This window comes from Dipodomys spectabilis, unplaced genomic scaffold, assembly GCF_019054845.1.
Source record: "Dipodomys spectabilis isolate Male_0828 unplaced genomic scaffold, ASM1905484v1 ptg000043l, whole genome shotgun sequence".
NCBI classification, from domain to species: domain Eukaryota; kingdom Metazoa; phylum Chordata; class Mammalia; order Rodentia; family Heteromyidae; genus Dipodomys; species Dipodomys spectabilis.
Genome location: NW_024870720.1, coordinates 32,139,544 through 32,161,451, shown reverse-complemented (window position 1 = coordinate 32,161,451; position 21,908 = coordinate 32,139,544). Strand labels below are relative to the sequence as shown.

Below are 21,908 nucleotides of genomic sequence, written 5' to 3'. Positions count from 1 at the left end.
TATATGCCATATATATATATATATATATATATATATAAAATTGCTCCTTTGTCCTTGCCCTGGGCTTTTCAATAAGCTGAATCTTATTTCTCATTTCCTTAAGTTTCTTAATATAGTTTGATATGTTATTACAAAGTCTATTTTTAGTTTAAAAATGAGAAAAATAGACTTAGAATGTACTCTTGTGGAATTTCTTTTCATTTACTTTGCTTTTCTTTCTGGGATATGGTCTTACTACATGGCTCAGGTTGGCTTAGCGTCCTGAATGTTGGGTTTACACGTGTGTATTACCATCATGCTTTTTAAGATCTTGGAAGAGACAGGGGACTGTTTAGCAGTGTATTGTTTGTGGTGTTCAGGATTGAACTCCTGTGTTCACATTTTAGGTAAGGCAAGTGCACTGACCTACATCCTCTTGGAATATCTTTCTCCTTTACTCAGTGATAGACTGCAAGGATTTATCCATACTGCTGTAAATACAATTCATCTGTTTTGTGGCTTTCTAATAGTCTACAGAGTAAGTAGATGACAAGATGTCTATTATCTTGTTGATGGATATTGGAGCTTGTTTCAATATTTTCACTGCTACAAATAATGCTGCTATGAACATCCTTGCCCATGACATTTGGTATTGGTATGAAAGTTTTTCTCAGGGAAGAATCTAGTAGCATGATTAAGGAAATTGACTATTCATTCTGACAAGATATTGTCAAATTCTTTCCCATAGTGATTGTTTCAGATACTTCCACTGACAAAGAATTTCCTATAGATATACTTCCTCCCCATTATTTCACATAAAATGTATATCACCTTAACATACTGTCCCTGACCACTAATAAAAGTGAGTATCTGTTTATTGACTACATGTGTTCACCTTCTTTGAAGTTCTTGTTCATTTTCCTACTTCTTTATCTTCTTCTTGATCTGCAGACATTCTTTATATTTTCCTTGTAGTTTCTGGTTATATAAGTAGCAAGTATCATCTTCCAATTTTTTTTAGCCAGTCCTGGGGCTTAAACTCAGGGCCTGGGCACGATCCCTGAGTGTCTTTTTGCTCAAGGCTAGCACTCTACCACTTGAGTCACAGTGCTACTTCCGGCTTTTTCTGTATATGAGGTAGTGAGGAATCGAACCCAGGGCTTCATGCATGCTAGGCAAGCACTCTACCACTAAGCCACACTCCCAGACCTATCATCTTCCAATTTTTAACATGCCTGGTTTCTATTCTTGTCATATATTTTTATGAATATAACTTTGTAGTCATATATGTCAAACTTTTACAGTTAGCATTCTGTTTCTAACTTAAGAAAAGTTCCTCTTACTCAATATTGTAGAACTATTTGTCTAGAATTTGCAAAGAATAGAAAAGTTTACTTATGACATTTAAGCACTTCATCAGGCAGGGGGTTAATATACATGCAGGTTGTAGAGTGCAGTACAAATTCCTTTTTTGGCCATATGAATAATGGCTGTGTAGTGTCAGGTTGTGAGGAATCTTTCAGCTTCCGCAAAGCTGACTCACTGTCTGTTTTCTATTACAGTTCACGTGTAGGTCTATTTCTGGGCTTTCTAATATATTTCTGTGCTGTACTGTTATAAATACTGTAGGTTTATAATAAATCTAGATATCTAGTAGAACAAGATTCCTTGCTCTCCTCACATATCTGTTCAGAATATTAACCCTTGGTTCTAACATATATTTCAGAATCAGCTTATCCATTGGGGATTTGACTGAAATTGAATTGAGAGTAAAGGTCATTTTGTAGGAGAATTGGTATTTTTTATATGAACGGTTCCTATGTGTGAGTATCGTACAGCTCTTCATTTACTTATTGATTCTTAAATGTCAAGCGCTACAATTTTTCTTGTATAACTGACTGGTTTTTTTTATTAGGTTTCATCCAAAGGCATGATTGTTTAATGTTATTATTTTATGTTATTATAATTTTATTATCGTTAGGTAGCTCCACAAAGGGGTTGTGGCTTAAGTGGTAGAACACCAGCTAAGGACAGTGCCTTGAGTTCAAGCCCCAGTACCAAAACACACACACACACACACACACACACACACACACAACTGTAACTTCAGTGTTATTTTAAATGGTAGCATCTTTTTAGATACATTTACTAGTTATTTTTTTGTTGATATATAGCAATGTTATTACTGTTTGTTGATCTTATCTATGACTTTTTAGTAAATTCTCCTTTTATTTCTAGTATTTTATCCTGAGATTTGTGAGCCTGTGTGTGTGTGTGTGTGTGTGTGTGTGTGTGTGTGTGTGTGTGTGCTCTACCACTTGAGCTTATGGTTTTTTAGTATAATTGGAGATGTGAGTCTCACAGACTTCCTTGCTTTGGCTGGCTTTGAACCACAATCCTCAGATCTCAGCTTCCTGAGTAGCCAGGACTACAAGCAGGAGCCAATAGTGTCAGGCAAGAGATTCTTTTAGCTTTTCCATATAGTAGCAATTGTCTCTAGAAATTATACACCTTTCATTAATATCTGTGCCTAGATACATGATATGAAATGTTAGTATGCATATATTAGCTTTTAAAAGTTAATCTAATAATCCTATTATAGATGAGGAAAGTGAGGCCAAGGGTGGTTAACCAATTTGCCAATGGTCACTATCCTAGAAGTGGTGAGTATGAAACCCTTACCTGTTTACATGCAATGCACAGCAAACTGTGTCTATAAAAAAGCCATTACAAAGCAAATTATATAAAATCTCATTTTTTCCTTTTGTCTCTTCCAACATATTACAGTCTTTGGTGTTTTGATGCTCCTATCTCTTTCCACTCTGCCCAGGTCATGACTAGCATATCAGATGGGTTTTCCAGCCTCCTAGATATTCACTGAAAGCTTTAGCATTTTTGGGAAATGCTTTCCATGACACTAAATATAAAAGTCTTCTACCACACTGACAGGAAGGTTGTACATAACCTAGTCCAGTCTTTAAGAACATACATTATATTTTCAGTAAGCTAGAAATGTTCTTTGGAGTCATTCTGCTCCTGTGGCTAAATTTACATTTAATTAGTTTTTTAATATATATTTTATTGTAAAAATATTGTACAGAGGGGTTATAGTTACACGAGGACGGTAATGAGTACATTTCCTATTGAGCATTGTTAACTCCTCCTCTGTTTTTTCCCTACCTTTCCCTCTCAACCTCCTCAACCTCTCCCACCACCGCCCCCCACCCCGACATTGTAAAGCTGGTTTTCAACATAGTGATCTGTACATCTCATCATCACTATGGATCAACCTGCATCCCCATTTAAGCATTCTGCTAGACTCTTTCCCCTCTCCAATTACAAAAATGTATATACAAGATGCAGAACACAAGAATCAAACACAGTGAGAACAGGGGTTATACCATGGGGGAAGATCACACAAAAGAAACAGGAGCAAGAAAGAAAAAAACCACTTGTGTCCCTGTATTGGGGTATATTTTGCTTAATATTATCTCATGTGGTCGTATGTACATAGCCTTTGACCTTCTCTGCTTGTCCTAGACATGTATTAGTCATTGCAAACAAGGGAAACCATGGGACCTATGTTTCTTTGGGCCTAGCTTACTTCACTTAATATGATTTTTTTCCAAGACTTCCATTTCCTAACAAGTGGGACAATGTCATTCTTTCTGATGGAGGCACAGAATTCATATATATATATATATATATATATATATATATAATCTCACATTTTCTTGATCCATTCCTCTACTGAGGGGCATCGGGGTTGTTTCCATATCTTAGCTATGGTGAATAATGCTGTGATAAACATGGTTGTTCTGGTAGCTTTGGTATGATCTTTTTTGTGATCGCTTCAATGAAATAGAAGAAGCAATCCAAAAATTCATATGGAACAATAAAAGACCCCAACTAGCAAAAACAATCCTTATTAGAAAGAACAGCTCTGGAGGAATATCAATTCCAAATTTCAAACTCTACTACAAAGCCATAGTAATCAAAACAGCTTGGTCCTGGCACAAGAACAGACCTGAGGATCAATGGAATAGAAATTAAGACCCAGAAAAGAACCTATAGCCACCTAATCTTTGATATGGGAGCTAAAGAAATAGAATGGAAGAAAGACAGCCTCTTCAGTAAATGGTACTGCAAAATTGGTTAATCACTTGTAGAAAACTAAAGCTATATCCATATATATCACCCTGCACCAGAATCAACTCCAAATGGATCAAAGACCTCGAAATAAAAGCAGATTCCCTGAAAACATTATGGGAAAGAATAGGAGAAACTCTAGGGTTCCTTGGCACAGGATGAAATTTTCTTAATAGAGACCCAGAAAGACAACAAATCAAAGAAAGGTTGGACAAATGGAATTGCATTAAAACTGCAGAGCTTCTGCAAGGCAAAGGACATAGCTAGCAAAATCAATAGAAAGCCCATGGACTGGGAGAAGATCTTTACTAGCCATATAACAGACAAGTCTCATATCTAAAATACTTAGAAATCAAAAACCTAAATCCCCCAACAACAAATCCTCAAAGAAACAACTGCTTGATCAATAAGTGGGCTAAAGACTTAAAGAGAGATTTCTCTGAAGAGTAAATAAGAATGGCCAATGGACACATGAAGAAATGCTCAACTTCTCTAGCCATAAAAGAAATGCAAATCAAGACAGCATTGAGATTCCACTTCCCCCCAGTCAGAATGGCTATAATCAAGAAATTTAATAACAACAGATGCTGGAGGGGATGTGGACAGAAGGGAACCCTACTGAATTGTTGGTAGGAGTGTAAGCTTATTCAACTACTTTGGAAAGCAGTATGGAGGTTCCTCAAAAGACTCCACATAGAGCTCCCCTATGACCCAGAAATCCCACTTTTGGACATTTAATTAGTTTTTGAAAATATATTCAGTTGTCAATGGACTTGTATCTTGATAGACAGGTTATAATATGCAGTTAATGGGCAGGAAGTGTACCTGGAATGCTTTTTTGGTCTGTTGAACATTTTTCAAGCTTTGGTTATCTATTGATTGACTCTGAATTCATACATTTTTATGAATTTATGAGTTTCATAGGATTCAAAAGATCATAACCCATGATAAAAAATAACGTATCAATTAAAAAATTGAAGCTTTTCCAAAACTATAGTAGACCCACAAGAGGAACCAACGATCAATGTGGAATGCAGTTTCCCATAATTTAAGAAAACACAATTTAAAGGGAAAATATGTGCAAAAGCAAATGTTTCCAGGTCAACACTTTCCCTAACATGCTACTATTCAGTACTGGGTTTTATAATGATTCTTTAGCTCAGAGAAGAATTACTTAAAACTCTATAGTGAAAAAAAGAAGAAGAAGAAGAAGAAGAAAAAAAAAGAAGAGAGAGAGAAAGAAAGAAAATGAAGAAAAGGGTCAGATCATCCATTAGAATTTTAAGATTACTAAAAGAAAAATACAGTAGTAAGAATGATTGCCATTCAGACAATTATTCTTCCTTTTAAGGCATTATAAAAACAACTCATTATAATGTTTACATAGGAATAGCTATTTGTTTATAGTACACAGTACTGCAAAATAAGATTAATTATACTCATTATCCTTAGTCCCAGATGTAGAATCAAAGAAGGAAGATTTGAGTTTAATTACCCAGGACCACTTATCAAGTTAGGGCCAGACTTGGGGGAACTCCAGAGTCCTTATTTCTCCCATGGCCTCTAGCTATACTGTGTCTCTTGGGGCAGGACATGGAAGGTGAGTCAGTGAACCTGCCTAAGAAATCTGCAGTGACACTATCAACAATGACTCTTATTCTGTCAGAAAACACTCTAAAAAGGAGGAGGCCAAAGCTGGTGAGAAATGGTCTTCCTCTAATGGGAGCCCAAACACAACTGTTACCTATTAGTCAATGACCAGGAAAATTCTTCTAAAATGCTCTTTGCTGAAAATTCTTATTTGAAAGGCTACAGCTGGCACTTAAACAATGGAACTTGGCTGTTCTGACAAGGGCAATGTTTTCATTGTTTGTTACCCACTAACAGTCAACAACCCCTATTTTTTATATAGTCACCAGAGTTGGATGAATTTATGTCTACCTCCGTGACACTGGGAAAAACCAGTTGACCAGGAAAAACCAGTGCAAGTCCTCCTAACAATAGAAGCTGAGAAAAGGGTTCTTTTTATGGTCATATACCTGCAGTCTCAAATACTCAGCCTTGGTGGCTCTTCCCCCCTTTTTTCCTTCCCTCCTCCATCTTTCCCTCCCTCTCTCCCTCTCATTTATTTATTTATTTATTTTGGTGGAATGGGGGGAGGGTTTGAACTGAGGCTCTGGGACTAATGCTTGGTAGGCTGGTGTGATACTGCTGAGTTTTCTAGTCAGCCTAGTCAGAAGATGCCCTGGAGAAATAAGGAGAAAGAAATGCAAGGACTTACCACATAAGCAAGGTGTGACCTAGTAATTACGGCTGTGCTTTGACTACCCACAGTAATGTTTAGAGAGGAGCCAGTAGCCAGCCGAGGCCCTTGGTCCTCGGGCAGGGACACCTGGACTCTCACTTCTGATGTCATCACTGTGAGGCCATCTGTGACTGAGATCTCCATGCTGTCCTCCTGAGCAGAGGAGCCATCATGAATGTACTGTAGAGCATTTTTCTCAATATCATCATATGTAAACGTATCACCTTGAAAGAACAAAACAAATTGCAAAGCCAATTATCTCTTGGAACAATGCCTTTCATTTATATAGCACCTTTGTTCTCAGAATTTCAAAGTACATATAGAATTATAAACTGTAGGACTTATAACCTAATTAGTCCAGTTGTCCACACAATACAGGCTTGCTTCCTTTTACATCATTCTTAAAAAAAGGGTATGTTAGCCTGTCTTTCCACTTTTCAAGGTAAGAACCTGTTTAACAAGGTAGTGTATACTTCTAAAGAGAGTTCTAATTTATTTTGATCTTTAAGGTTCTGAATCTTACTGAGCTAAAATCTGCCTTCAATACACTCCTTAATTCCTCTTGGTTCAGAACAAAGAATGAGCTTCCATTTTTTATGATAGCTCTTCTGGAATCTCATTATTCTACATGAGCTTTTAAGAAGTCTTCATTGTAATTGGAGGTATAAGGTGTGTTTTTTTTTTAATTAAGAATTGAAAAATATACTTGAGGACTAGTGGTAGAACACCTCTCTACTGAGCACAAGGTCAAGGTTTTCATCATCAGGATAAGTAGAGGAAGAGAGGAAAGAGGAGGGGAAAGGAGGGAGAAAGATGGAAGGAAAGAAGGAAGGGAGGGAGGGAGGGAGGGAGGGAGGAAGGAAGGAAGGAAGGAAGGAAGGAAGGAAGGAAGGAAGGAAGGAAGGAAGGAAGGAAGGAAGGAAGGAAGGGAAAATATACTTGAAGTTAGAAACTTGAGCTGAACAGTCAAGAATACTAACTCATAGTAGATTAGATATGTGTATTTCGGAAAAAGTTTCAAGTTTATCCAAGTTTGGGGAAAATGAGAATAAACACAATTTGAATATATGTTTTCAACTTTAAGAATGATTAGAATATTAGAATATTACAATTTCTCCAAGATTTTTTTTGTCATAGAACTTTTATGACAATTGCCTCTACTGCCATGGTCCTAATCATTCCACACAACTCAGTAGAAGAACTAGGCTTCCCAAATGCTATTTTCAGATAGATTATTTGCTATTAAAATTGGTACTGGGCCGGGAAGGTGGCTCAGTGGTAGAGCGCTTGCCTTGCATGCACAAGGCCCAAGGTTCGATTCCTTAGCACCACATAAGAAAAAAGAAAAAAGCCAGATGTGGCGCTGTAGCTCAACTGGTAGAGTGCTAGCCTTGAGCTGAAGAGCTCAGGGACAGCACCCAGGCCCAAAGTTCAGGCCCCATGACCAGACCCCCCCAAAAATAAATAAAAATAAAATAAATAAAATTGGTACTATATAATAAAAATGGATTTCTATATTCATCCTCAGTCTTCTTTTTCAGTATTGTGTTATTCTGTTTTACTAGTGTTAAGGGCACTATGTTTAAAGCAAGGTAATAAAACTAACTACAAACATCTTCAGGTCTTACATATTAACTACACAAATATAGGTTGAATGTAGTATTAAAGAAACAGGGCAATGACCATTATACCTTAAAATAGATCCCTTAGGATGCTTCAAAAGCTATTCTGATGACAATTCTTCAGTACATTTAAAGAAGTCTTCCTTTGTGACTCCCAAATGCCTATTAATTGTTCTTAAGGATTCAATCTGCTTTTAAGGGCAAAGATTAGCTCCACTGAAGAATTTCAAAAGAACACATTAGTACATCTCTCAAAGAAACCATGTTAAGGTTTTGAGAAAGTACGGATTGTTTTTGTCATAAGATAGGGCATTCTTGGGTAACTATGCTTGAGGGAATAATATTCACTTTGATATACAAGGCCTTACAGTTTAAAAAATATGTGTGTTCTTTGTGCTCTTCTGTACTTCTGAAACAATCTCCCCCCTCTGTCCCTGTCTCTGTCTCTCTCTCTGTCTGTCTCTCTATATATATGTATATATATATATATATATATATTATCATCAGAGAAAGCCTACTTTCTTAAAAAGCTGGTCATATCACCACAGTATTACCTGGCTTATATAATACCTCAACAATGTATTTTCTATTTTTAAAACATTATCCTTTTAAAAAAATGGATACACAAAGCTAACATTAGCAGAACCATCATGCAAAAATGATCGTAAAGATTCACCTGATAAACTAAGACATACAAATTAATCTGTAGGAAAAAGCAACAGGGAAACAGAAGAAGATCCTGAGGTGATGTTATAAAGGCATTTTCAAGTTTCAGAAACCAGTCTTTACTTCCCATTTCAGGAAGCAGCTCCACAGCTTTTAGAGTGGAACTAGGGGTATGTGAAGCGTAAGGAAGGGGCATGGGCAGAAGTGCCAAACTAAACTAACAGACAAAAGCACCAAAGAAAATACCTCCTCATAGTTTTATCCTGCAAAGACACTTCACCTAAAATTGATTGTAGAGGAAAAAATTCCTCTAATCAGAGCAAGCACACAGAGTTCAGCTACCTGCAGTCATGGGTGCTCGGGCCTCAGGTGTGTACTTAACCAGCATGCCATGCTTTGGAGGTTTCTGAAGTTCAAAGAAGAGTTCTCTAAGGGCTGTCTCAGCACCTCTTACTACCATTTGCAGGCCTGCAGTAAGGAGAAGAAATTATGGTAAAAGAGAATAAGTACAGCACCAACTGTATACCTGTATACTCTGTATGCATTAACACCATCGGCCAAGCTGTAGGCCGGTTTGTGGGTAATATGTTATCAAAGAAGACTGTTTAATTCTAATCAAGAAAAACAGTTGATAGTCAATCCACAAATTGCAAGGAGGTTTTCCCCAAAACTTCTACCTAGTATTAGGTAGCTCTGAATTCGGAACACTTTTTTCTTCCAGACAAATGAGGGCATCCACAGAAGAAAGGCAGAAGTAGGTCAGTTCTTAACAGCTAAGGCAGCTTTTCTTCCAGAAAATACTCGCATAAACTGGTTTTGCTTTAATTATTTCTTCTCTTCTCACTTTCCTGAATCTACCAGAAGAGCCAAATTTAATGATGGCTACTTGGGCCATTATGAAAATGATGAATGGAACAAAAATGACATTTTTAAATATGTTTGATAACTTTTCTTTTGGTGGGATTGAGGATTGAACTCAAGGCCTTGCACATGATTGGCAAGTGTTCTATCATTTGAGCTACATGGACAGACCTTTTGGCTTTCAAAATTTTCAATTTCATAGTTTTGCCTGGGCTGACTTCACAGTATGATTTTCATACCTCTACTTCCAGCATAGCTGAGATTATGGCTATGGATCACCTCACTCAGCCCCAACAATTACTTTTCGACAAAACCCCCTACAAAGAAATTACATTAGGATCCACAGAGTGCACCTAACAAAAAATCACCAGTCCATTATATGTCAGTAAAATGTCCCTTGGTAAAGGAAGAAATAAACTTCTAAATAGTAAGCATACTAAAGAAGTATATAAAGTCATGAGCGAAGTAACTGGACCAACTCTTCTAAAGGTTATTGTGATTTGTCATTTCTCCTATTTTTTCTTTACTTTCTAAATAGTAAACAAAAGCAGTCATTGCAATCTTCTCCCCTTCATTCTCCTCTCTGCTGTTACTTTATATGTCAGGGAAGACAACAAATCAAACTCCTAGAGAGTGGGAAATAAATTCTGTGTTGCATTCCATCACAAGGTTGGCCTCGGAAGAGTTTATTTCCTTCTCCCTGTGCTGCTTCTATTTGAATAAGAATGCCCACACTTCTGGGAAAGGAGGTCACTGCTTTTTGGCTACTATCAAGAAGCTTGCAAAAGAATCACTGCTAAAATATGGTACTATTCCCAAAGTCATGTTTCTTCTATGGTCCCAGATCTCACCTATAGAAGTGCGGCCTCCTGGGCTGACCTTGAGCATGGGAGTTGTGACCTGAAAGGCTGGTGGCTGCTGATCAGCAGGAAGTAAATGGATGGTGAGGGCCATCTCTGGACTTGTGTGCTGTCCATCAGAAACTAGGAAGGTAAACATACATGAGCATGTACATAAATATAAATCAACTTGTAGTCTGGTCAACTTCAGGCTGTTTACACAAATACATAGTTAGAAGCCTTTTCAGATTATTTTTAACACTTTAAGAGATGCTTAGAGATGGAAAAAGTAAGCAAGCAATTAAGATTGTGTGGACTATTCTAACAAAGCTTTTCTATAAATAAAAACAAAGGAGGAGGCAATAATGCTTGTTAAGAAATGTACTCAATACCTTGCTCATGTAAATGTAACCCCTCTGTACAGTATTTTCAAAATAAGAACTTATTTAAAAAGAAAAAGGAAAAAGGATCATCACACCAAAGTCATTCTAAGAGCGTACTTGAAAAACAAGATGATTCTGATAAACATTAGTGGAAAGTAATACAAAATATATACTCTTACATGATCCTGATAAAAGTTTTTATTTAGAGAAATGTTTTCTGATTCAGTTAATTCCTCTGGTATTCCTGAAAAACACTTTATTTTTTCTTTCTTTTTTGTCAGTTGTGGGGCTTGAATTCAGGGCCTAGGCACTGTCCCTGAGCTCTTTTGCTCAAAACTAGTGCTCTATCACTTTGAGCCACAGCTCAATTTCTTGTTTTTGAGTGGCTAATTGAAGATGAGTCTCACTAGGATGTTTCTGCTCGGACTGGCTTTAAACTTTGATCCTCAGATCTCAGCCTCCTAAGTACCTAGGATTATAGGTGTGAATCATCGTCACTCAGCTAGTATTTTCTTTTAATAGTGTATTTGTATCATTAGAAAATAATTTTTGAAAAGATAGAAAATGTCTGCCATAATATTGGTTTGGAAGGAACGGAATTCATTTTTACCTGCTAATTATGCACAATGTCATAATAAACAACACCTTTGTGAGAAAAACAGTGACCTCCAATTTTACTTCCCTGGATTACCTGCACCCGTGAGAACACTCATCAACGAAGGGAAATGAACACAAAAGGGCTTGACCCCTGACTCTTATTTCTTATTTCTCTGTAAAGGCCAGGCTTGGAGGGATACTGGCACTTTCTTCTAGGCCCAGTTGCCAGTCAGTATCTATCTGTCCTCTTCTTAAATCAAACCAAGACATTGCTCAGTGACTCCTAGTAGTAATGATTCCATTTAGGTTTCAGATTTGTCTTATCCTTGAAACATCTCAAAGACACTGCTAGCCTTTATAAGGTACATTCCATGTCCTAGGGCAATCCTGAAGTAGCCCCTCTGGACATGACAACAAAGGTTTTAGGACTCTGGACATTCAGTCACTTGTAAAACTATTGCTGCTGCTTCTGTGTTTATGTCCCATCTTCGTTCCTCTGGCTCGTCACAAATTGGGGCATATTATTCTAAATTTATGAATGTTTGTGGACAAACATACTATCAACTTTTCCATATATTTCAGTGGATTCAGGAGGCCCTTGAAAGTGAGGAACCTCCATGTTAAATAAAAATCAGTAATTGCAAAATAGATTTATTTCATTTGCTATCACTCTGTGCTTGCTTTACTCTGTGTGAGTGTATGTGTATGTGTGTGTGTGTGTGCTTTACTCTGTGTGTATTTGCTTTATGTTGTATGTGTGGTGTGTATGGGCATGCACGCGTGCCCATACACACACACACACACACACACACACACACACACACACACACAAAGAGGTACTGGGTAGGACTTGAATTCAGGTCCAGGACACTGTCCCTTAGCTTTTTTGTTCAAGGCTGGTGCTCTTGAACCAGATATCTACTTTCCAGTTTTTGGTAGTTAATTGGAGATAAGAACCTCAGGAACTTTCCTATTGGGGTTGGTTTTGAACCATGATCCTCAATCTCAGCCTCCAGGGCAGCAAGGAACACAGCCACCAGGTCCTGGCTTTGCTTTCCTTTTAAATGCCTGGGATGACTTTAACATTTTTATTTTGCAAAGAAAAAAATGACAGGATTTAAAACTGAAAGAGCTTTGAGCCTAGCACACAGCTGCTTAATATGACCAAAGCACAGCTTTCTATTACATGGAAGAATGCTATTTGCCAGTGTATATTACATACCTAGAAAAATAAATCAGGTACAATCAGTGCTTTGAAAGGAAGCACAAGAATTATAATCAAAATGATAGCAATTACATACCCAGCCCTCTCTTTAAGCAATGTTTTTGTCTCTTTGGGTTAAAAGCTCCATGAAGGTATCATTTGTCTCATGCGTATTCCTTGCTCAGAACTGCTCCCCAGAGCATCTGTGCTGGTCATGAAGCCAGTCAAGTCAGGAACATAAGCCTTCTTTCTCATCTTAACTGACTAACCAAAATGAGCTTTTCTCCTTCTTCCCATGGCTTAATGTCAGAGCTTGGGCTTGTTGCTGCATTAGCTCATTATCTGCCCAATTTACAATTCTCCCTTACAAAGTCTCCTAAAGGAGATGGCTTTGTTGTTACTAGATTCCAAAAGTTGAACTTCAACAACAAAAACAAAAACAAGGAAGGGGAAACAAAGGAGGAGGCAACAATGCTTGATAAGAAATGTTCTTGTTATCTTGCCCACGGAATTGTAGCCCCTCTGTATGGTATTTTCACAATAATAAAATAAAATAAAATTTAAAAAACCCACAGAAATCTTCGGTAGAAAAAAATAAAAGAACCCGAATCGCAAAAATAATCCTTAGTAGAAAGAACAGTGCTAGAGGAATAGCAACACCAGACTTCAAACTCTACTACAAAGCCATAGTAATCAAAACAGCTTGGTACTGGCACAAGAACAGACCTGAGGACCAATGATATAGAAATGAAGACAAAGAAATGAACCCTCAGACCTATAGACACCTAATCTTTGATGAAGGAGCCAAAAAAATAGAAATGAAGAAAGACAGCCTCTTCAGCAAATGGTCCTGGCAAAACTAGTTAAACACCTGTAGAAAACTAAAGTTAGATCCTTATATAGAACCCTGCACCAGAATCAACTCCAAATGGATCAAAGACTTCAAAGAAAAGCAGATACCCTGAAAACATTACAGGCAGGAATAGGAGAAACTTTAGGGCTCCTTGGTACAAGACAAAATTTTCTTAATAAAGACAAAGAAACACAACAAATCAAAAAAAGGTTGGACAAATGGGATTGCATTAAACTGCAGAGCTTCTACACACACAGCAAAGAACATAACTAGCAAAATCAATAGAAAGCCCATGGTTTGGGAGAAAATCTTCACTAGCCATACAATGAACAATGGTCTCATATCTAAAATATACTTAGAACTCAAAAAATTAAATCCCCAAACAACAAATCCTCAAAGAAACAACTGGCCAATTAAAAGACTTGAAGAGACTTAAAAGACTTAAAGAGAGACTTCTCTTAAGAGGAATTAAAAATGGCCAATAGACACATGAAGAAATGCTCAACTTCTCTGGCCATAAAAGAACTGCAACTCAAAACAACATTGAGATTCCACCTTACCCCAGTTAGAATGGCTATAATCAAGAACTCTAATAACAACAGATGCTGGAGGGGATGTGGCCAGAAGGGAACCCTACTGCATTGTTGGTGGGAGTTTAAACTTGTTCAGCTGCTCTGGAAAGCAATATGTAGGTTCCTCAAAAGCCTACACATAAAGCTCCCTTATGATCCAGCAATCCCACTTCTGGGCATTTACCCAAATGATCACAAATAAGGCTATACTAAAGCTACCAGCACAACTATGTTTATCGCAGCATTATTCACCATAGCTAAGATATGGAACCAACCCAGATGCTCCTCAGTAGATGAATGGATCAAGAAATGGATACATATATATGTATATAGTGGAATTCTATGCTTCCATCAGAAAGAATGACACTCCCCATTTGTTAGGAAATGGAAAGACTTGGAAAAATCATATTACGTGAAGTAAGCCAGACCCAAAGAAATATAGGTTCCATGTTTTCCCTTATTGCAATAATTATATATCTAGGATAATCTTATCAGATGATCAGAAAAGCTCAAAAGTGACATATATACGACCATATAAGATGATGCTAAATGATATGAACTCCAAGAGATGAACAAAAGAGTTTTTTCTTTGTCATTGTTGTTTTTAATGTACTATGTGATTTTTTTTTGATTGTATGTTCTTCCCCCTATGGTATATCCCCCATTGTTACACTATTTGATTTTGGTACCCTGCATCTTGTATATATATTTATCTAATTTGGGGAGTGGAAAGGGAATAACAAAATGCTGAAACAAGGACACAGGATGACCCATTGCAACAATGATACTCACAAGACACTATGTTGGAAATAAATTTTATAGCCTTGGGGGGGTATGGGGGGAAGAGAAGGGATAATAGGAAAAAAAACAAAGGAGTAACAATGCTAGACAAATAAGGTACTCATTACCTTACTCATGTAACTGTAACCCCTCTGCACAGCATCTTTACAATAAAATAAAGTAAAATAATAAAAATGGTCAGCTCAAGGCCCATCACTCTGTTCTGTATAAGAGGCTAAAAAAGTCCTGGAGAAGTTGATGGATAACCTCCACCTACTCAAGCTTTCGGGTAAAAGCTGTGGCTTACTATGATTTCACATGTTTTTCACGTCCATATTCTGAGTCAGGGGCTTACGTTAAAATCCTTATTCTGCTTTTTACATGCGTGATGGAAACCTGGACAGATTATTTATTCTTGTTGATCTTTAGTATCCTAAGCTTGAGAATACTGAAAATAATATCTATCTTTAGAAGTAAGGCAATATTTCCTGAGTTGTTTTGAAAAGGTCAAAGAAATTGTTTTACATTAGTACTGATTATATAAATTACTTTGTGGTCTGTCACTATGAGTGGACAGTGGGTTCATATCAGCATGGACACAATATTGGAAGTTACTTGTGACTCAAATGTGATTTTTAGCTCTCAAAGAAGAAAGGCTGGAAGTTTCTATCCCATCAAGATTTCTTCTTACATGAGCTATATGAAAGAACACATGGAAGGTTGTTTCCAACAGAATCATCAATTCTAACAAGTTACTTAAAGATTCCATTTATTGTTTGTCTGACCTCAGCAAGAAAACTCGTCTTTATGTTGCTTCAACATGGACTCCAGGTTTGATTCTGCTTTGGCTGACTGGCATTCAGCTTCTGTTGCAGTGTGAACTTAACCTGGGGTGCTGAAAATTCTGTATACAGTTTTCAACTCACACTCACACTTAGGGTCATAGGAATTCTCCCTCTAGTGTCAAAGCATTCAATAACTGGCTCTATTCAAGACAAAGTACATAAGCACAAACATATCAACTGAAGTAAGGTACCTGCAAGGGAAGATTCCTATGGTATAACTCCTTTGAAAAACGAACTTACAGTTTAACAAAAATACCAGGAAACAGGACTATAAGTTGTAGAGGTGTGAGGTCAGGGTGGGGGAGAAAAGACAAACAGAGAAAGCGTACGCAAATGTAGTTATAATATTCATTGCACATATGTGGAAACAGAACCAGGTAAATTGAGGAGATAAATGGGGTAGAAGAGATAAAGGAGAATGATAAAAGGGAGAATGATAAAAGGGATGATATGGATCATGATACAGTTCTCACAAACTGACATGTTGAACTGAAACCCCTTTGTACAACAACTTTAAGATAATTTCTTTTAAGACTAAGTACAGTCACTGTGCAAGAGCTGAGTTTAATTCAAGGGTGATTATATAACAATCACTGTTCTGGAAGTTTTACTATTATTATTTCTATCTTTGTGATGAATGATGAATTCAGATCTAAGGAAGATGAAAAACTCCCACAGCAAGCTGAACTTCAGGATGTCTGGTCCAGAGTCTAAGATATTAATACTATTATTTCTTTTAAACAAATATTAAGGTGAGTTGAATTATGGCTTAAATAACATTAATTTTTAACACCTTTGATTCTTTTTTTTGTTGTTGTTGGTTGTCGGGCCTGAACTCTGGGCCTGGGCACTGTCCCTCAGCTCTTCAGCTGAAGGATAGCGCTCTACCACTTGAACCACAGCGCCACTGCCGGCTTTTTCTGTGTATGTGGTGCTGAGGAATCGAACCCAGGGCCTCATGCATGCAAGGCAAATACTCTACCCCTGAGCCACCTTCCCAGCCCAACCTTTGATTATTTCTATGAATATAAAACTAAGCAATTACTATTTAACCATGTGATTATTTTAGACGAATTCTGTTTTGGAAGAAAGGTCATGTGAGTTTTAATACAATTTCGAAAATAGCTTAAAGTAACAATGAAGGTAGCAAAAAGAACAAGTAAACAAAGGAAGAAAACATTCCATTCTAATAACACTGGTATTAAAGTCTTTACCTGTGAAGTGGAATTTCACTGATTCTGGGAGACCTAAAAGAGTTAAGAGAGAAAGCCAGTTTAGGAAATATTTCAGAATCAGTGACAGATAGAGAAAACACAAAATATGGGACAGAGGTTAGATGTTTTATTCTAAATTATTCTGATTGAAGAAATGATCAGTAGATCATCTGCTAATGTTATGTTGAATTTAATGATGCAAGCATTAATTTCAAATAGCAAAAGGAACTACATAGCAGAATAATTTTATCTCACAGCCGTTAGAGTGATTTATAATACATTCATTCAGATCCCATTTTATCAGGACATAAAATCCTACAAATTGACAAACGTGGGTGATGTTGTATATCACTGACAGTACTCTAGGTGGGTCAATTCCATTGTAGAATTGAGTGATGCCTGGGACATTGATTTACACACTGTAACCATGTGAGAGATTTATCTTGTGGCATTTATCCTGTAGATTATACAGAATGGGACTCTGCTCTTTCTGAAGCGACTCGAGGAACCAAGGTAAGTATAGCAAATTTGGAAATTACTGCAAGCACAGCTGATCCTCTAATCCTAGGATATCCTGAGTTTCTTGGAAAGTAGGTCTCCTAAAGTAGGGGACAGGGAACTGGGAACATTTTCATGGGCTGTTAGTCACCCAGTTACTAAACACTAGGGGTACTCCTCAGAGAAGTGACCTCTACACACCCTTAGTGATTTTCAATCTAATTGAATAGTTCACCACATTCTAAATGATTGAACTTCTATTAAATAATGACAAGTACTTTATATGCTTACCATAATTTAAAAAAAAACCTCTAATTATTAACCCATGTTAACTACCACAAGAGAACATCAGCTGTACTTCTTTGAGGGCTATTAATAATCACCCTGATATGATCATTATGCTTATTATGCATGTGTGATTTTTATCTCCATAAATATGTACAAATATTATGTCAATTAAAAATGCTCCAAGTAGAAAAAAACATCACCAGCCACCCACCACCCCAACAGGCAGCTGCTCAATATGAGTAAATCTACTTTATAAAAATAACACCATATATTCATCATGTTCTGTGGAGCACACATCTTAAAGACTGTAAAGAAACGGGCTCTAAGATTTTTAGAATCATCCCAAGGCATAAAAATCTTTAGGGACTCACAACCTGTGCTTCTTTGATCCCTGGATCAGTGCAACAGATACACTGGTCAGTTTTAAGGCTATCCTAATTCATTGCACTGCCTTCATGAAAAATGTAATCAGCTTTCCTCAATCTTAAAAACAAATAGCTCTCTTATGTCAAATCCTTATTATTAATCCCAGGTCAGTAACATTCTCATCCCCACAGGGAATAGTTCCTGGGGTTCAGGAAGCCCCTCCCTGTTGAACTCCACTCACCACTGGCCTGTCTGTCCCAATCTCCTGGCCAAGTCCCTGTTCATCATTACAGTCAAAGAGTTTCTTAAGAAAGCCATTGCCTGCATTTTCAAACCTCCACCGGGTTGTCATTGGGATAAAGACCCAAATACTAATAGGTTTTCAGGAACTATACAGCTAGTCTGTCACCAGGCTCATCTCTGCCATACACACTAACTCTTTTCTCGTTTTCTCTTTCTCTCTCTTTCATGCTAACTTATTTTCCCTCCCTCCTGCCCATTCCCCCTTTCCTTCCTTCCTTCCTTCCTTCCTTCCTTCCTTCCTTCCTTCCTTCCTTCCTTCCTTCTCTCCTCTCTGTCTCTCTTTCTGTCTCTGTCTCTCTGTCTCTGTCTCTCTCTGTCTCTCTCTCTGTCAGTACTGGTGCTTCAACTCAGAGCACAATCCCTTAACTTTTTTGATGAAGGCTGATACTACCATTGGAACATTTCCACTTCCAGGTGCTGGGTTTTTGAGGGTTTTTTTTCTGGTTATTTGGAGATAGTCGCATGAATTTTCATTGTCAGGCTGGCTTGGAACCATGATTCTCAGATCTCAGCCTTCTGTGTAGTGAGGATTAATGGCATTAATCAACAATGCCCAGCCTCATTGACCCTCTTTCGATACCCAGAACATCACTCTACACCACAACCTTTGCTCAGAGGGCATCTGCTCTTCCTGCAGGAATGCTTTTTGCACCACCTCAGCAGGGACCAGGCACACTTAGCTTCATTAGTTTCTACTATCACTTTCTGCCAATTCCTCTCTAGGAATCTTCCATGAAGCCCTCATCCAACGTCTGTCTTGTCATTTTAATTTCACCATTAAAATGTCTCTTCTTTTCCAGGGTTCTTATCTGTCTTGAAATAAACATCCATTACTGGGATTGTTTAATCTACTTGCCTCCATCTCTAGATCCTCACACAGGCCAAGAAGAGGATCTGTGCCTCACCTCCATATCTCCAAGGCCTCCCTCGGTGACTGGCACATAGGTGCTACAAAATATCAGTTTACTAAAAAAGTATATACCTTTGTGCATGAATTAATGGGGGGAAAAATGAAAGTGAGCCCAAGGCACATGTTGACTGATAGGTTGCAAGCTACCCAGGAACATCCACAGATCTCAAAGCATATGAGAGCATTCATTACCAGCGAAGGAGAAGGCCATAATCTCCTGGAGGTGGGGGGCTGCAGAGGGTGGACGGTACAGGATTTTGCCCTGGTTAACATCTTCCTGTGTGAAATACTGGATAGGAGAGTGAGGCTGATCCCTGTGCTCGATGATACCTGGGGAGGAAGAGATTGGCATGAGCATCCACTGTCACACTGATAGGATGGCCAGAGCCACAAGGCCTGCCTTGGTCACAGGTAGGAGATGTATCTTCCAGAAACAAATGCTCTCTGTTTGTTCCTTGTCACTGTTTTTCTTCAATGATTCAAGGAAAGAGCAAATCTGAAATACCGATTTGCTCTTGATCAGGATTCATGTTACACATTCCATGGTAAGAAGAGAACCATTGCCCCGAATAGAGCTTAGAGCACATCATTCCAGAAGGCGTGGACACAGTACCATAACCACAGACCTTCACAACTGAGTTTCAATTTAAGTCAAGGTCCCTGAGAGATTCCCACAGATTGGTATTCTGATTAGGCTGTAAAGAGATCTTTTTCTCAGCTTTCTCTGCTTGCTTTAGAATTGCCTCAGACTCTGGGAGGTACTTCGGCAACTGTGGCACAGATCTTGATCATTCTAAGGAGTTGGCTTGTGATCATTGCTTTAAGGGCTTCAGGGTTTGCCTGTGTTCATAAATTTTGCAGGCACTGGACTGATGCTGTGTTTATCTTCCATATTTTATTCACTCTTTAGAAAGAGGGCTTAGTGTAGAACTAATTCACCTTATAAAAGGCTGAGTGACTAAAAGTCATTCTGCAGAAAGACAGCTCTGCCTCTTGGTTTGAAAAGAACTGGCACTGCGGATAGAACTACTAGCTACAATTGAGCAGATTAAAGAAGGAGAAGATGACTTCTAGACTGTTAATTTCTTTGGTCTTTATCAAAAGGGTCATGGAGTTTAATCTTTACATTTTTATTTCTCCTTGGGGATTTTTGATAATGGCAGGAGTTGATCTTCAGGGAGCAGTCTCAAAGGCAGGAGCAGAACTGTCATGGTAGCATCTAATCTCCTTTTTTTTTTTTTTTTTTTTTTTTTTTTTTTTTTTTTTTTTTTACCCCCTCCATTGTTTTCCCCCTACCATCCCCTCCCTCCCTCCCTTCCCCGAGGTTCTTTTTTTTTTTTTTTTGATTGTGATTAAATGATTACATAATTTCAAAGTCACAAGTTCATTCTAACTTCCCTGGAGCAAATTGTCTACCACAGTCTGTAATATATAACAGTGTTCACATGTTATATACCATATTTGTGATCAGCAGCATGAGGATATTTAGTAGTGGTTCAACCAGATGAGCGGGAGTTCTTTGTTTCTTAAGTCCTGTTAGTTTTGTCGTATCACTAACCTTTTGGATTTAGCATCCACTTATGAGGGAGACCATGTACCGTTTGTCTCTTCGTTCTTGGCTTACCTCGCTCAACATGATTCCTTCTAGCTCCATCCATTTCCCTGCAAATGCCATTATTTTGTCATTTCTAATGGCTGCATAATATTCCATTGTGTATAGATACCACAATTTTTGGATCCATTCATCTGTGGTGGGGCACCTAGGTTGTTTCCATATCCTAGCTATTGCGAACAGTGCTGCAATAAACATGGAGGTGCACGTGTCCTTGTATATTGGTTCCTGTTGTTCAGGGTAGATGCCTAGAAGTGGTATGACTGGGTCGTAAGGGAGGTCAATCTTTAGCTTTCTAAGGACCCTCCAGACTGCTTTCCAAAGTGGTTGTATAAGTGTACATTCCCACCAGCAGTGTAATAGGGTTCCTCTTTCTCCACATCCCCTCCAGCATTTGTCGTTGGCTGATTTGTGGATGTGGGACATTCTGACTGGGGTAAGGTGATATCTCAGGGTTGTCTTTATTTGCATTTCCTTCACCACCAGGGATGATGAACATTTCCTCATGTGTTTCTTTGCCATTTTTATTTCTTCATTTGAGAAGTCCCTCTTTAGTTCCCTTGCCCATTTAGTAATTGGTTTGTTAGGTTTGGGAGGGATTAGTTTCTTGAGTTCCCTGTATATACAGGATGTTAACCCCTTGTCTGATATATTGCTGGTAAATATTTTTTCCCAATTAGTTGGTTGTCTTTCTAGCTTAGTTGCGATAGATTTAGCTGTGCAGAAGCTTTTTATTTTAAGGTAGTCCCATTTGTCGAGTCTCTCTCCAACTTGTTGTGACCCTGGGACTCTGTTCAGGAAGTTCCTTCCTGTGCCTATTAGTTCAAGTGTCTCTCCTACTCTGTCCTGCAGTAGTTTCAGAGATTCAGGTTTAATGTTAAGGTCTTTAATCCATTTTGAGTTGATGTTGGTGCATGGTGATAGGCTGGGGTCCACTTTTAGTTTTCTGCATGTGGCTGCCCAGTTTTCCCAGCACCAGCGGTTGAAGAGGCTGTGTTTCTTCCATTGTATGTCTTTGGCTCCTTTGTCGAATATCAGCTGGCTGTAGGCCTGTGGATTTAT

At 38.1% G+C, this 21,908-nt stretch overlaps 1 protein-coding gene across 1 annotated transcript in view; it reads right to left on the bottom strand.

The window, feature by feature from the left end:
* Fras1 (Fraser extracellular matrix complex subunit 1) overlaps positions 1 to 21,908 on the bottom strand; it is a 448,626-nt gene that overhangs the window by 99,531 nt on the left and 327,187 nt on the right. Inside the window, exons 34-38 of the mRNA XM_042678144.1 lie at positions 19,427 to 19,564; positions 16,870 to 16,902; positions 10,434 to 10,565; positions 9,064 to 9,189; positions 6,410 to 6,657 (exon numbers count right to left, since the gene is read on the bottom strand). Coding sequence (XP_042534078.1) covers positions 6,410 to 6,657; positions 9,064 to 9,189; positions 10,434 to 10,565; positions 16,870 to 16,902; positions 19,427 to 19,564 — 677 coding nt within the window. The remainder of the gene's footprint in view (positions 1 to 6,409; positions 6,658 to 9,063; positions 9,190 to 10,433; positions 10,566 to 16,869; positions 16,903 to 19,426; positions 19,565 to 21,908) is intronic.